This window comes from Oncorhynchus clarkii, chromosome 17 (genome assembly GCF_045791955.1).
Source record: "Oncorhynchus clarkii lewisi isolate Uvic-CL-2024 chromosome 17, UVic_Ocla_1.0, whole genome shotgun sequence".
NCBI classification, from domain to species: Eukaryota; Metazoa; Chordata; class Actinopteri; order Salmoniformes; family Salmonidae; genus Oncorhynchus; species Oncorhynchus clarkii.
In genome coordinates, this window is record NC_092163.1 from 34,402,589 (window position 1) to 34,418,241 (window position 15,653).

Sequence of the window (15,653 nt, forward strand, 5' to 3'; positions counted from 1 at the left end):
CAGGATTTCATTTAATTTTTGGAAGTTATCTATTAACAAATGCCCCTGTTGACGTTTAAACCTGGCTTGGTGTGTGTGTGTGTGTGTGTGTGCGTGTGTGTGTGTGTGCGTGTGTGTGTGTGTGTGTGTGTGTGTGTGTGTGTGTGTGTGTGTGTGTGTGCAGGACAGAGACCTGGACTACGAGTGTGTGTTGGTGATCGAGGGCCGTACGGTGGTGGTGGATGCCTATGTGGAGATGGACGAGATGAACCCGTCTCTCTTTGACATCACCTGCCAGCTGCACCAGGTCAGACTCTATCCCATACCCACTCACTGCCCGTTTGGATGACGATTTAGTCGAATCTTGTCCGTGACTTTAATATGTCTCTGTTCCAATATCCACACTACATTACCTAGAATGATGAAATATATTGGTGTGCATTCTAAGTGGTATGGGACTTTGGATTTATCCTATATGATTATGATTTTGTTCATGGCTTTGTTATACTTAAACACTTTAAAGGACCTCTTTGGATACAAGAGTCTTACTACTTTCAAGTGATATCCTCTGGGTCCACATTGTACACTTTGTTGTATGTCTGTTACCCAAAATAAATGCAATTCAATGTGTGTTAAACACTGCTGACAACTGTAGTTGTTTACTTTCTGATCACTGTTATATCCCCCTTTTTTTTCATGAAAATGTTGAAGATTCTATGGTAACTTTATTGCCATTTCTTTGGAAACTTCAATACTCTATTGAAACTCTGTCTGCCTCGCAAGATGGCACCCTTATAGTGCACTCTAAAGGGAATAGTGCCACTGCAGTACTCTTCCCGTTTCTATGGAAACTGTAGTACTCTTGCAGTTTCTATGGAAACTTTAATGACTAATTCTCGCTGCAGTATTCCTACTCTGCCCCGGCGGAAGAGTACAACGCCATGGTGTACGTGAAGAGGCGGGACACCTTCCACGTGGACAGCGCTCACGACCTGTATGGTGAGCCCCGGCGTTAGAGCACTGAGGAACACCTGCCGCCAGCCCAGACAGCTGTTGTTGCTCTCAGCCATAACAATTTATATTTTTTAACCTGTTTTTCTATTTCACTTCTGTATCAAGCATATGTGGTCCAGAGAGACCTGGTAGCATGAGTGTGGTCGTGTGATGTTTTTTATCACGCCGTGTCTTCTATTTTTGTACACACACACACACGCATGCAACCGTGCGCACTCACGGACACACACTCTCTCCCCCAGTGACTGTATTCCTCTTCCACTCACTCTCTAACATCTTTCCCTCACAGACACTCCATCAACTCCAACTCTAAACTCATTCAGCACACTGTAAACTCTCACAGACACTCCATCAACCCCAACTCTAAACCCATTCAACACACTGTAAACTCTCTCACACAATCTGTATAACTCTCTCTCGCTGTTCCTCGCAATGACTCTGTATAACTGTACACTCAACATGTATATTTTTTCCCTCAGCACTCTACAACTCTCCTACAGAGACTCATTTCAACTCAACTGTGTAGTTTAGTGTGTTGACTATAGTTTGCCTCTCTCTCCCTCCCAGTGACTCTGTACAACTGTTCAGTGGGGCGTTCAGACTGTAGCCGGTGTCACACGGCGGACCAGAAGTACGGCTGTGTGTGGTGCGGAGGGGGCCAGTCCACCTGTCTCTACGGAGACTCCTGCAGCGAGCCTATCGAACAGACCTGCCCCGCCCCCGTCATTCATGCCGTGAGAATTCCCCCCCCCCCCCCCCTCCTTGTCAAGAGTTCAATGCTCAGGACTTATTGTTGCTCATTGATTTACTCTTAGTGACACGTTTTAACACTTGAACTTGAGTCCTCCTGTCATTTTAGCTCATCAAGCGTTGTCAAAGATAAGTCAGATGTGATATAGCTGATGTCGACTTCTGGACTAACTTAGTTTTCTTAGTTTTTCACAATTTGCTCAGTTTATCGTCACTATAATATTTTATAGTCCTATGGAGACATGAGTAAAATATAGAGACGTGAGTAAAATATAGAGACGTGAGTAAAATATATAGAGACGTGAGTAATATATAGAGACGTGAGTAATATATAGAGACATGAGTAAAATAAAGAGACATGAGTAAAATACACTGCTCAAAAAAATAAAGGGAACACTAAAATAACACATCCTAGATCTGAATGAATGAAATATTCTTATTAAATACTTTTTTCTTTACATAGTTGAATGTGCTGACAACAAAATCACACACAAATTATCAATGGAAATCAAATTTATCAACCCATGGAGGTCTGGATTTGGAGTCACACTCAAAATTAAAGTGGAAAACCAGACTACAAGCTGATACAACTTTGATGTAATGTCCTTAAAACAAGTCAAAATGAGGCTCAGTAGTGTGTGTGGCCTCCACGTGCCTGTATGACCTCCCTACAACGCCTGGGCATGCTCCTGATGAGGTGGCGGATGGTCTCCTCAGGGATCTCCTCCCAGACCTGGACTAAAGCATCCGCCAACTCCTGGACAGTCTGTGGTGCAACGTGGCATTGGTGGATGAAGCGAGACATGATGTCCCAGATGTGCTCAATTGGATTCAGGTCTGGGGAACGGGCGGGCCAGTCCATAGCATCAATGCCTTCCTCTTGCAGGAACTGCTGACACCTGCGAACCACTCCTTTATTGGGGGTGTCTTGCTAATTGCCTATAATTTCCACCTGTTGTCTATTCCATTTGCACAACAGCATGTGAAATTTATTGTCAATCAGTGTTGCTTCCTAAGTGGACAGTTTGATTTCACAGAAGTGTGATTGACTTGGAGTTACATTGTGTTGTTTAAGTGTTCCCTTTATTTTTTTGAGCAGTATATATAGAGACATGAGTAAAATATATAGAGACATGAGTAAAATATATAGAGACATGAGTAAAATATATAGAGACATGAGTAAAATATATAGAGACATGAGTAAAATATATAGAGACATGAGTAATATATATAGAGACATGAGTAATATATATAGAGACATGAGTAATATATATAGAGACGTGTAATATATATAGATGTCTTAATACTGTTGAGGCTTATGTTGGAGGATATGTTTGTTAGATCGAGCCCCTGTCAGGTCTGGTGGAGGGGGGCACGGTGGTGACCATCTCAGGGTCCAACCTGGGCCAGAAGGCTGAGGACATTCTCCACTCTGTCAGTGTGGCCGGGGTTTCTTGCTCTGTCATCCCCCACCTCTACGAGGTCTCCTCCAGGTAAGGACTGTGAATGAGAGTGTGTGTGTGAGATGACTATTTCTAGGATGCGTTGTCTTCAATCTGTGTGTGTGTGTTTTCTGTAGGATCGTGTGTAAGACTGAAGCCAGCGGGGGAGAGAAGATGGGCCAGGTGTCAGTAGAAGTGAGCGGGGGAGAGTTTGGCCTCTCCAGCCAGAGGTTCAGTTACCAAGACCCCTTTGTGATGGAGGTGTTCCCCCAGAGGGGTCCCATGGCGGGAGGATCATCCCTTACCATCACTGGGAGGAACCTGCTCACGGGACGCCCCTCTGACATCACTGTCACTGTGGGAGGAGTGCCCTGTGTCATGTGAGTGATTATGAAAAACACACACACACACACACATACACACACACACACACACACACAGAGCCATTGATACATGATCCTATTTGCCGTATTGTACAACTTCTCGGTTCTCAACTACCCTCCCTCTCCTCTTCCCCCCCCAGTTCGTCGGAGGTCCAGGAGGGCAGTGTGGTGTGTGTGACGGGCAGCAGCAATGGGACGGGAGAGCACCGCGTGACGCTTCGCTATGGCGACAGCCAGCGCCACCTCCACGAGTCGGCCTACCGCTACACCCCCAACCCCAACATCACCCAGGCCGCGCCCGCCAAGAGCTTCCTCAGGTGTGTGTGTGTGTGTGTTTGGCACCACTCCTACACCGAAACTGTGTATTTCAGAAACCCAGAATTGGGTATGACCATAAGTAGGGGCAAAGACCCTTAGACCTCGTCAGCTAGACTGAAACACTTGGAGACACTCAATATTGCCCCCCTCTCTCTCTCTCTGTAGCGGTGGTCGTCTGGTCTTCGTGTCTGGTCATAACCTGGATGTGGTGCAGGAACCTAGGATGTTGGTGACCCTGTCCCCCTATGAGTCCATCGGCCAGAGGAAGAGGGGGAGGAGTGGAGGCGAAAGGGAGGAAGAGACTGAGGACAAGGTGCTGCTGCTGAGGCATCGCAGGATCGTCCCGGAGCCCCATTGCCCCGGCGACCCCCTATGCTCCATAAAACAGGTGTGTGGATAGGGAGAGGGTGTGTGTTGTCATCTTTATGGTATTCATAGCTGAATACTCTACTCAAAGGAATAACGTTCTGACTGTGTCAGGCGTTCCTCACTCAAGGAAATCCCTATCGCTCTCCCGTCCCTCTCCCCCTCCTGCACCTCTCCCTCCCCCTCTGCCCTCTATCCTGGGCAGTGTTGGGATTTACATGAAAAGGTAGTATCACATATTACTTGTTACATGGGGGGTGGGGGGGGAGTAACTTATGTTACAATATTACTTTGTATGAAACACAATCTGAAAACCTCAATGTTTATTTGACTGTCGGAAATAGCGAGGCGAGCCACACACGCTCTACCAAAGATAGGCTACTAACGTCTTCTAATCTTCAACCCAATCAGAAGCATCTTGGTCAAAACGTTGATTTCCTAAATGGTGTAAGCCTGATTTATTCACTGCTGCGTTTATGTCCGAATTTTGCAGAACATTTGCGGTACATATCATACGAACTAGGACACACCCCTAGCATGGCACCTCCGTGACACAAGACAATCTTTTATGCACACGTGAAATGTAGGCTAAGCACTGTTGTATTCCTCCATTTACGAGGCGGGGGGGGGGGGGGGGCTTACCTTTCTTACCTGTCAACCATCAATAATTCCATGTACCCTCTTTTGGTTTGATAGAAAACAAGTTGTCCCAATTGATGGCCTAATCCACAACACTGCAGCCGTACAGTATGTACCAGCGCACTGATCGAGAAATGTAAAGCCTGTGTCTATGGAATGCGCGATGATAATGTAAATGAATACAAAATGAGTAGTATTTGCTGAATCATTTCATGATTGTGGATCATTTGGAAATGGGAAATTGTTTTCAGAGGGTCTGCCATCAAAAGTTTTTTCATTCTTTTTTTCACTATAAAGAGAAAATCCCTTTAGTCTAAACTTATGTCATCCTATGAAATGGGTGATAGGTCGCACAGCCAAACCTAATAGAAGCTTAACCTCTGTACAGATTTTATTTTCCTTCCAGTGCGACCGTTGGGTAGCTAGACGGCACACTTGCCACTAGGTGGTGAAGCCGAGATACTTGTGCTCCTATTGCAGAAGGGATCGATGGCAATTAGAGGTGTGCCCTCTATCCATTTTTATGGCCAGATGTCATGACAATTCTCCAAACAAGCTTTCTCTGCTCGCTCGAAAACTAAATGGGGAAACAAGTTGAGATCATGGATCATGGAAGCACCACGCCCCCGGTGGGGAAATATTTTCTTAGAGTAACATAAAGGTAGCACACGTGTTACTTTAAAAAAGTAACTGTAATAATATTACAATATTTTTAAAGTCCCTTTTTATAGTACTTTTTTACTCATTAAAGTAATCTGATTACTGTAAACGCGTTACCCCCTCAGTACATAGAGCGCTGCGAGGTGAACTCCTCCAGTCTGATCCTGTGTCGGAGCCCGGCGGTGGGGCCCTCGGCGTGGGGCTCGCGGGTTGATGTTGCCTTCCTCCTGGACAACCTGCGCTTCCCGTTCGGTGCCGTCAGCCCCCAGGGGGCCTTCAGCTACGAGCCCAACCCTGTGCTGCACCCGCTCAACCAGCAGGAGCCCCTCAAGCCCTACCGCTACAACCCAGGAAGCTTCATTCAGCTGGAGGTTAGCATTAGCCGCTACCTACTCTCAACTTGTGAAATTAGCTGTGGGAGGCTAGACAGCTTTCAGGCTAACAGCATGTACAGTTGACAGCTGAAGGTTAGCATTATCTGCTAGCTAGTACTATAAATCCAAGGCAAAGGTATAGAATGTAAAGATTCTTATTGTTTTATTACTTTCCACTCAACTGGTCTTGAGAGAGAAGTCTCCTGGAAGTCAGAAATAAAACTTTCATTCTGTCCTCCTGGCTGGAGTTTAGGAGAAGGCTAGACTCCTATGAGAGATGGGGGGGAATAGAGGAATATTCCAAAGATGAGGCTAGGAGAGCACAAGTCTTGATTCAAGCACGATGCTCAATGTGGTAATATCTTCTCCCTTTCTCTCCTCCTACCTACCCCCCCCCCCCCCATAGGGTGAGAACTTGGACCTGGCCATCTCCAAGGAGGAGGTGGTGGTACTGGTGGGGGAGGGTGTGTGTGCTGTGAAGACCCTCACCAGGAACCACCTGTACTGCGAGCCCCCGCCCCAGCAGCCCGTCCCGGGACCCCCCAACGGCGGCAGGAAGCGCGAGGGCGCCGACACGCTGCCCGAGTTCACTGCAAGTCCACCTTATGTGCTCCACTACTGCCGTTTCCATTCCTAGGCACACTTTTGTTCCAAACAGACAGATGATCACACGTTTCAAAACGCATTGTCCCAAAGACTGACATTTCCCCAAAACACATTTCAACACACAAGATCGATAAGAGAGTCAATTACAACACACTAATGCTCTTTTCACACTACTGTGCTGACCAAAACTGTAGTGTGCTGGCTTGGATTATTTTCACTCTGTCTTTTCCAACATGGTTTCATCAACTTTGGCGGATGCATGTGTAACCAGGCCAGCCCAGTACAGTTCCACTTGGCTCGGTTTGTCCCTCTAGTGTGAATCAGACAAAGATTGACACACAAGGGTGCATCTCAGTAGTCTCAATCAGACTTCCTAACCCCATTAGAGGCAAACTAACTGCCCCAGCTTGTACACGTTCTATATGGAACAGAAATATGAACGCAACATGTAAAGTGTTGCTCCCGTGTTTCATGAGCTGAAATAGAACATCCCAGAAAATGTCCAAGCTCATTTCGCTCAGATTTGGTGCACAAATTTGTTTATATCCTTGTTAGTGAGCATTTATCCTTTGCCAAGATAACCCATCCACCTGACATGTGTGGCATATCAAGAAGCTGATTAAACACAGGTGCACCTTGTGCTGGAGACAAGAAATAGCCACTCCAGAATGTGCCGTTTTGTCACAACACAATGACACAGTTGTCTCCAGTTTTGAGGGAGCATGCAGTTGGAATGCTGACTGCAAGAAGGTCCACCAGAGCTGTTGCCAGAGAATTGAATGTTAATTTATCTACCTTAAGCTGCCTCCAAAGTTGTTTTAGAGAATTTGTTCGTACATCCAACCGGCCTCACAAAGGCAGACCACGTGTAACCACGCCAGCCCAGGTCCTCCACATCCAGCTTCTTCACCTGCTTGATTGTCTGAGACCGGCCACTAGGACAGCACATGAAACTGTGGGTTTGCACAACCAATGAATTTCTGCACAAACTGTCAGAAACCCTCTCAGGGAAGCTCATCTGCATGCTCGTCATCCTCACTAGGGTCTTGACCTGATTGCAGTTCGGCGTCGTAACCGACTTCAATGGGCAAATGCTAACCTTTGATGGCCACTGGCATGCTGGAGATAAGTGTGCTCTTCACAGATTAATCACAGTTTCAACTGTACTGGGCAGATGGCTGACAGCGTGTATGGCGTTGTGTGGGCGAGCGGTTTGCTGATTTCAAAGTTGTGAACTGAGTGCCCCATGGTGGCGGTGGGGTTGTGGTTATGGGCAGGCATAAGCTACGAACACAATTATATTTTATCGATGGCAATTGGAATGCACAGAGACACCGTGACGAGATCCTGAGGCCCGTTGTTGTGCCATTCATCCTCCACCATCACCTTATGTTTCAGCATATTAATGCACGGCCCCATGTCGCAAAGATCTGTACACAATTCCTGGAAGCTATAAATATCCAGTTCTTCCATGGCCTGCATACTCACCAGACATGTCACCCCATTGAGCATGTTTGGGATGCTCTGGAGCGACTTATACAACAGCATGTTCCAGTTCCTGCCAATAACCAGCAACTTCACAAAGCCATTGAAGAAGAGTGAACTGTAACTCAGTAAAATCTTTTGAAATTGTTGCATTTATATTTTTGTTCAGTGTCGCTCCATAGCTGATGTGTGTGTGTGTGTGTGTGTGTGTGTGTGTGTGTGTGTGTGTGTGTGTGTGTGTGTGTGTGTGTGTGTGTGTGTGTGTGTGTGTGTGTGTGTGTGTGTGTGTGTGTTTGTGTGTGTGTGTTTGTGCATGTGTGTGTGTGTTTTCCAGGTCCACATGGGCAACCTAAACTTCTCCCTGGGCAGGGTGCAGTATGACACCCTCAGCCTGTCCACCTTCCCCCTCGAGGCCCAGATAGGGGTGGGCGTGGGGGCCTCCATTGTAGCCCTCATCGTCCTCATCATAGTCCTCATCTACAGGTACGTGTGTGTGAGGTGGGGTAGGGGTATGTGGGTGCAAGCATTTGCATTTGTTTATGTCAACTTTTTGTGACTTGAGCTATGAGTGTAATTCTAATGTGTGTCTGTATGTATGTGTGTGCTCTCTCTCGCTCTCTTTGTTTGTTTGTTTGTTTGTTTGTTTGTCTGTCTGTCAGGAGGAAGAGTAAGCAGGCTCTGAGGGACTACAAGAAAGTACAGATCCAGTTGGAGAACCTGGAGACCAGCGTGAGAGACCGGTGCAAGAAAGAGTTCACAGGTCAGACCCTAACACTATGACTAACACACAGCGTTAGAGGGTGAGAGACAGAGCGAGAGAGGGTGAGAGGAAGTGACAGAAAAAAAGTATGGAATTTTGGCGATATGGCCAAAAGGTCATCAAGATATTTTTCACATTTATGAAGGTATTTCACAGTATTTTTTTGGACAATAAATGTTCTAAATATGCTTTATGAGTAGTTCATGACCCCTAGGGTGGAAACACATAAATTATTATTTTTCAACTGGGCTTTATTCATTCTGATTTGTTTTATTGTTCAACCCTACTTCAACCAACAATTATGTTGAGCATTTTCAAAAAACTAGGCCTAATTAATTGGTGAACTGTTGGAATCATGGAAATAGAGTGATTATTCTAGTGCTATAATTGGAATATAGTGAGCAGCACTTTGAGGACGGCAAGTCCTTGAGGGACAGGGGCCGGTGCTTAGTGTAGTGAAGCGTATGGGGAAGCAGCATGCAGGAGAAGAGGGAGAGATATGACTCGAGTAGCAAACGGAGTAAACTATAAAAATGGACATTACACGCACCGGAGTGGCGTATCACCATTAACAACTACAATACTGTTATAGAAGGTAAAGTGACCCTTTCTGTCCAATGATAAATTGTCCAGAAATTACACCTGGACAATATATCTGTTCATTTAGGTGACCGCTTTTGGCTTAAAAGCCAAAAGTTCTTTTACTCTCTAAGGGGCCCTTTTTCTCCACTGACTTTCACTCAACCATTTATGTGTTGCAAGGAAGGTCATACTCTCTTAACCTTTGAACCCCTGACCCCCCTCCCCCACAGACCTGATGACGGAGATGATGGACATGTCCAGTGACCTGGTGGGCTCAGGCATTCCCTTCCTGGACTACCGGCGCTACGCCGAGCGGATTTTCTTCCCGGGCCACCGCGAGTCGCCCCTGCGGAGGGATCTGGACGTGCAGGAGTGTCGACGGGCCACGGTGGAGCAGGGCCTGGTGCAGCTCTCCAACCTGCTCAACAGCAAACTCTTCCTCACCAAGGTAGGGGGACAGTGATGATGATTGGCAGTTCTTACCACTTGTGCAAGTTTGTTTAAGACAAGTGGTTTTGAAGGAAAGCAGGCAAGGTGCAATGACCGCGATGAAGAACATTGGTAGCTGACCTAGAAAGACTTAGGCCAGGATTTTAATTGTGTAGTATATGGCTATATAAGAGAACCATCCTCTTCTTCTTGAATACACCAGACTCCTCTCGTTGAAATATTACGGGAGAGTATTCATGGGTGATATTTGGCGGTCTCTCGCTCCCTTTTTCTTTCCCCCCCCCCCCCCCTAACTCTCTCATCCCTCTTCCTCCATCCCTCCCCCTAGTTCATTCATACTCTGGAGAGCCAGCGGACATTCTCGCCTCGGGACCGGGCCTACGTGGCATCTCTCCTGACAGTGGCTCTGCACGGTAAACTGGAGTACTTCACCGACATCCTCAAGACCCTCCTCAATGATCTAGTGGAGCAGTACGTGGCCAAGAACCCAAAACTCATGCTGCGAAGGTAAGATAGGAAGAGGTGTGTGCGTCAGGGGGTGGGGTGGGATTGTGTGTGTGTGTGTGCTCCATAAACCTGTAACTGATTTTTAACATGGCGTCATTTTGCAGAACGGAGACAGTGGTGGAGAAGCTTCTGACCAACTGGATGTCCATCTGCCTTTACGCTTTCCTCAGGGTGAGTCGGCCCACATTAATTACTGTCACACAAAGAGGAGGAAATGACGGCCCCATTCCACAGGCAGCCCCATTCATATTTTCTTTGCCACTAATTGGTTTTATGACAGATGAGATCTTTTTTTGCCAATAATTGCGCAAATTGGGCTGCCTGTGTAAACGCAGCCAATTGGAAAGAAATTATGGCCCCGTTCTTTAGAAGTGCATTGTTGTGCATCGTCTTCCTCCATTCCTTGAAGTAATCACAGATGAGACACAATTGGACAGAAATAAAATGTCTCCACCACATGGCTTTCACCTGTCCACTCATTTCTAATCCGTGATTACATGGAAGGAAGGATTCACTTTAGAAGAATTCGAACGGGGCCTTTATCTATATCTTACCTGGGTCAAAATACCTTGTAGCATTAGCATTTATTAGCGTAAACATAATCACTATGCCGTGTCCTTGTCTTTCCCAGGACAGTGATTGTTAGCATGATGCTAATTGTTTGCCTGATCGTTAGCATGGTTTGCCTGATGCTAGTTGTTTAACTGTTGTTGTTTCTCCCTAGGACTCTGCAGGCGAGTCCCTGTACATGTTGTTCAGGGCTATCAAGCACCAGGTGGACAAGGGGCCGGTGGACGCGGTGACGGGAAAAGCAAAGTACACGCTCAACGACAACCGCCTGCTCCGAGAAGACGTGGAGTACAAGACCCTGGTGAGGATGCACACACACAGACTCAAAGACACAAACATGTTCAGACACACACACACACTCAGGGGTTCAGACACACACACACACTCAGGGGTTCAGACACACACACACAGAGTTACAGACACACACTCAGGGATTCAGACACACTCACATGGACTCAAAGACACAAACATGTTCAGACACACACACACATTCAAGGGTTCAGACACACACTCAAACACGTGCGCACACATGTCCACGCAATCTAACCACACACACAGTTTTTTTTTTTTCAGTGAAAAGCCAGAGATGGATAAATAGATTATATATACATCCAAGAAAGTGCTTTGTGAGTGATTTTGAAAGCTCATCCTCACTCTCTTTCCTCCCCCTCTCCCAGACCCTGAACGTGTTGATGCAGGGTGGGGGGGTGAACGAGACCCAGCCGCTGCCCTCCAAGGTGCTGGACATAGACACCATCACCCAGGTGAAGGAGAAACTCCTGGACCAGGTCTACAAGGGCACCTCCTTCTCCCACCGGCCACACACAGACTCCCTAGACCTGGGTGAGAAGCACGCACGCACTCTCACACACACACGCACGCACTCTCACACACACACGCACGCACACACACACACACGCTCGCTGACGCACACTCACATACACACACACTCTCTCCCTCTCCCTCTCCCTCTCTCTCTCTCTCTCTCTCTCTCTCTCTCTCACACACGCACACTCACACGCACACTCACACGCACACGCACACTCTCACACACACACGCACACACTCTCACACACACACACTCTCTCTCTCACACACACACAACGATGCGCACGCACACACACACAGCCTCTTTTCTATCTCTCTTTTAACATCATTTTAGTGTTCTATAATATAGTGTTCTATTTTAATTCTGTCTATAGCCCTGTCTAACAGTGTGTGTTTTATCTTTCAGAGTGGAGGTCCGGTGTAGCTGGTCATTTGATCCTGTCTGATGAAGACCTGACATCTGTTGTCCAGGGCAACTGGAAGCGCCTCAATACACTACAACACTACAAGGTCTGCACCCACACACATTCACAGAGCCTTCCTAACGCTTCATACAGAGTTTGTAACACGTAAAGTATTTATAGAGCCTTTATAAAGCATTCATAATGGCTTTAAGATTTAACATTCATGTTTCTAAGCCTTTACGTAACGGTGTATCACTTCGTTAACCGTTCATAAGCAATCATAAGCCTTCATAGTGCATACACTAACCGTTTGAGAGATTTATAACAGTTGTTGTTGTTATTTTTGTGTGTTAGGTTCCAGATGGTGCGACAGTGGCTTTGGTCCCGCGCCACAGCAAACACATCCACCACGACAATCATGACTATGTAGCAGGGGAAAGTGAGTTCCGCTTGCATTTTAGTTCCCCTCTTTCTCTCTGGGAAATGTCTCGTTGTTCTTCTACAGTGCACAGCCAAACTAGCTATATGTTCAGTTTCTTCCACTAAGTTTCTGTAGAATAAGTGTCAGTGTATCTCGTCTTGTGAAAGGCCACTAGGCTGAAACGTTGACTCCGATGTTCACTTTTGTGGACAAGGAATAAAAGATACAAGATAAGCATTTTTATTTGATTCTTTCTAATGTTCTTTCTCAACCCTTCTCCTTTCTTTTCTCCCCCTTCATCATTCAGAGACGCCCATGCTGGAGGACGCGGACGAGGGCGGGGTGAGGCTGTGGCACCTGGTCAAGGCCAGTGAGGAGCCCGAGCTACCCAAGCACCGCCGGGGCAGCGTGAGGGAGAGGGAGAGGGCCAAGGCTATACCAGAGATCTACCTCACACGCCTGCTCTCTATGAAGGTAGATACTGGATGCACACATACACACTAAGAATCAGGTGAAGAGCCAGATACTGTAGACACACACACTTCCACCCACTTTCAAACCCTAACCTTTTCCCCATCTCCCTCCCTCCACAGGGAACTCTGCAGAAGTTTGTAGACGACCTGTTCACTGTGATCTTGTCTACCAGTCGTCCTGTTCCGCTGGCCGTCAAGTACTTCTTTGACCTGCTGGATGACCAGGCGCAACACCACGCCATCACTGACCCTGAGACCATCCACATCTGGAAGACCAACAGGTACACACACACACACACACACGCCAATGCAGACGCAGACACACATTTCACGTACGCACATAGATTCAATCACACGCATATGCACACACACTTATCCCGATGCCGTCCACATCTGGAAAATCAACATGTGTGTCTTTGTGAATCTGTGTGTGTGCATACGTGTGTATATGTGTGTATGTGGTCTGGTGATATATGTATCTATATCTATATATATATATATATATATGTAAACTGACTTTCAGCATGCATATAGAGGGCACTAAACTTGTACTGCACTGACTCAGATGACTGATGAATGGTTCTTAGAAATGGATAATAAGATGATAGTTGGAGCTGTAGTTTTAGATTTCAGTGCAGCCTTTGTTATTAATAATAAATTGTTATTGAAGTAACTCACTTGCTTTGGCTTTACATCACATGGTTGGAGAGTTATTTATCCAATAGAACCCAGAGAGTGTTCTTCAACAGAAGCTTCTCTAACATCAGAAATATACAGCGCGGTGTCCCACAGGGCAGCTGCCTTGAGCCGTCACTCTTCTCTATTTTTATAAATGATTTGACACTGTTCTTACACAACGCTAGAATGACTATGTATGTGGATGACCTAAAGCCAGTGAGCTCACTGAAATTCCAGTGTGTATCAGAATGGGTGATTTAATAATAAACTAGTCTTAAATGCATCTAAAACTAAAAACATTGTATTTGGTTCAAAACATTCTCTAAGACCTAAACCTCAGCTGGAGTTGTACATAAAGGTTGTGACCATTGAGCAAGTTGAGGAATCTACACTCCTAGGTCTATGTATGTTTATATATGTGTTTTTACACAAATATTAGTTGTTCAGGCACTGGTCTTGTCCCGTCTTGATTACTGTCAGGTAATATGATCAAGTGCAGCGAAAAAAGACCTAGCAAAGCTGCAGGTGGCTCAAAACGGAGCAGCACGCCTTGCCCTTAACTGCACATAAGAACATCAACGATATGCACGCCAGTCTTTCCCGGTTGAGGGTTGACGTGATGCTAACTGCTTCTCCTAGTTATGAGAAATATCACTGTAATGACAATTCCAGATTGTCTGCATAATCAAATCAAATTCAGCTCAGACACCCCATATATACCCTACAAGACATTCCACCAGGGGTCTCTTCACAGTCCCCGAGTCCAAAACGAATTCACGCAATGCACAGTACTACACAGAGCCATGATCGCACGGAACTCCCATCTCCAAGTACTCAAGCAAACATCAAAATGACCTTTTAAAAAATGTATTAAACATCTCATGGAATGGCGGGACTAAGAGGGGACACACAGACACACTCATACAGACTATTTTTTGTTGTGTTTGTATATTGTTGTATAGAGTAGCTAATGCTTCTGTAAAAGCTCATGGGGATCCAAATAAACAAATATATATGTAACATGTGAACATGGCAATAACAGTTCTGTAACGCTGGTTCCCTGCCTCCAGCTTGCCCCTGAGGTTCTGGATCAACATTGTGAAGAACCCCCAGTTCATCTTTGACGTTCAGCCCTCGGACCACGTGGACGCTGTGCTGACGGTCATCTCCCAGACGTTCATGGACTCCTGCACCACCGCTGAGCACAAGCTGGGCAGAGTGAGAGAGACAGATAGGGAGGGACGGGACCAAGGGACAGGGTGGGATGAGAGGACTATTGGAGGATGTGATATTTTTTCTCTAAACTGGTTCTCTCTCTCTTTCCCTCCGTCTCTCTCTCCAGGATTCACCAATAAACAAACTGCTGTATGCCCGAGACATCCCCCGTTACAAGCAGATGGTGGAAAGGTACTACGTCGACATCAGACAGACCATCTCTGCCAGTGATCAGGAGATGAACTCAGCTCTAGCAGAGCTGTCCAGGGTGAGTCTTTTACTTCAGTTTATTTGTTCAGTAAACACTGTATTGTTCCTTTTTAAAGGGAGAGTTCACCCAAAAGCGATCTTCGCAAAAGTGATCTTCCATCAAAGTTTTAGCTCTGTACTGAAAGTGCTCCATCTTGAAAACTTGACTGCTGACAGTTTGAGTTAACTATTCCTTTCAGCTGTTCTTTGTCCTATCGTTAATTGAACTTTATGTTAGCACATTTTAAATTCAACTTCAGTTAATCTTTGAAAAGATGTGCTTATTTTTTATTTGGAATGACATGAAAATATGTTTTTTCCCCCAACCAGAATTACTCAGGAGAGTTGAATTACCTTGTCGCCCTGCACGAGTTGTACAAGTACATCAACAAATACTATGACCAGGTGAGTTTTCATTCAGTCGCTTGTCTGGTTGGATGGAATAACAAATCATAGTTGTCTTTGGTTTACCTTGCTCCTGCTCTAAACAGGATTTGTGT

The 15,653-nt window shown here is 46.0% G+C and overlaps 1 protein-coding gene across 2 annotated transcripts in view; it reads left to right on the top strand.

Moving 5' to 3' along the window:
* LOC139370727 (plexin-B1-like) overlaps positions 1 to 15,653 on the top strand; it is a 132,965-nt gene that overhangs the window by 111,791 nt on the left and 5,521 nt on the right. For both annotated transcript variants that reach the window (XM_071110382.1, XM_071110383.1), the window contains 23 exons: positions 164 to 286; positions 885 to 978; positions 1,561 to 1,727; positions 3,085 to 3,236; positions 3,323 to 3,565; positions 3,709 to 3,885; positions 4,052 to 4,274; positions 5,677 to 5,922; positions 6,332 to 6,517; positions 8,351 to 8,499; positions 8,676 to 8,776; positions 9,589 to 9,806; positions 10,137 to 10,315; positions 10,420 to 10,486; positions 11,040 to 11,186; positions 11,563 to 11,728; positions 12,120 to 12,223; positions 12,472 to 12,556; positions 12,846 to 13,012; positions 13,132 to 13,292; positions 14,760 to 14,907; positions 15,032 to 15,172; positions 15,484 to 15,558. In XM_071110382.1, the coding sequence (XP_070966483.1) occupies positions 164 to 286; positions 885 to 978; positions 1,561 to 1,727; positions 3,085 to 3,236; positions 3,323 to 3,565; positions 3,709 to 3,885; positions 4,052 to 4,274; positions 5,677 to 5,922; positions 6,332 to 6,517; positions 8,351 to 8,499; positions 8,676 to 8,776; positions 9,589 to 9,806; positions 10,137 to 10,315; positions 10,420 to 10,486; positions 11,040 to 11,186; positions 11,563 to 11,728; positions 12,120 to 12,223; positions 12,472 to 12,556; positions 12,846 to 13,012; positions 13,132 to 13,292; positions 14,760 to 14,907; positions 15,032 to 15,172; positions 15,484 to 15,558 (3,519 nt within the window). The remainder of the gene's footprint in view (positions 1 to 163; positions 287 to 884; positions 979 to 1,560; positions 1,728 to 3,084; positions 3,237 to 3,322; positions 3,566 to 3,708; positions 3,886 to 4,051; positions 4,275 to 5,676; positions 5,923 to 6,331; positions 6,518 to 8,350; positions 8,500 to 8,675; positions 8,777 to 9,588; positions 9,807 to 10,136; positions 10,316 to 10,419; positions 10,487 to 11,039; positions 11,187 to 11,562; positions 11,729 to 12,119; positions 12,224 to 12,471; positions 12,557 to 12,845; positions 13,013 to 13,131; positions 13,293 to 14,759; positions 14,908 to 15,031; positions 15,173 to 15,483; positions 15,559 to 15,653) is intronic.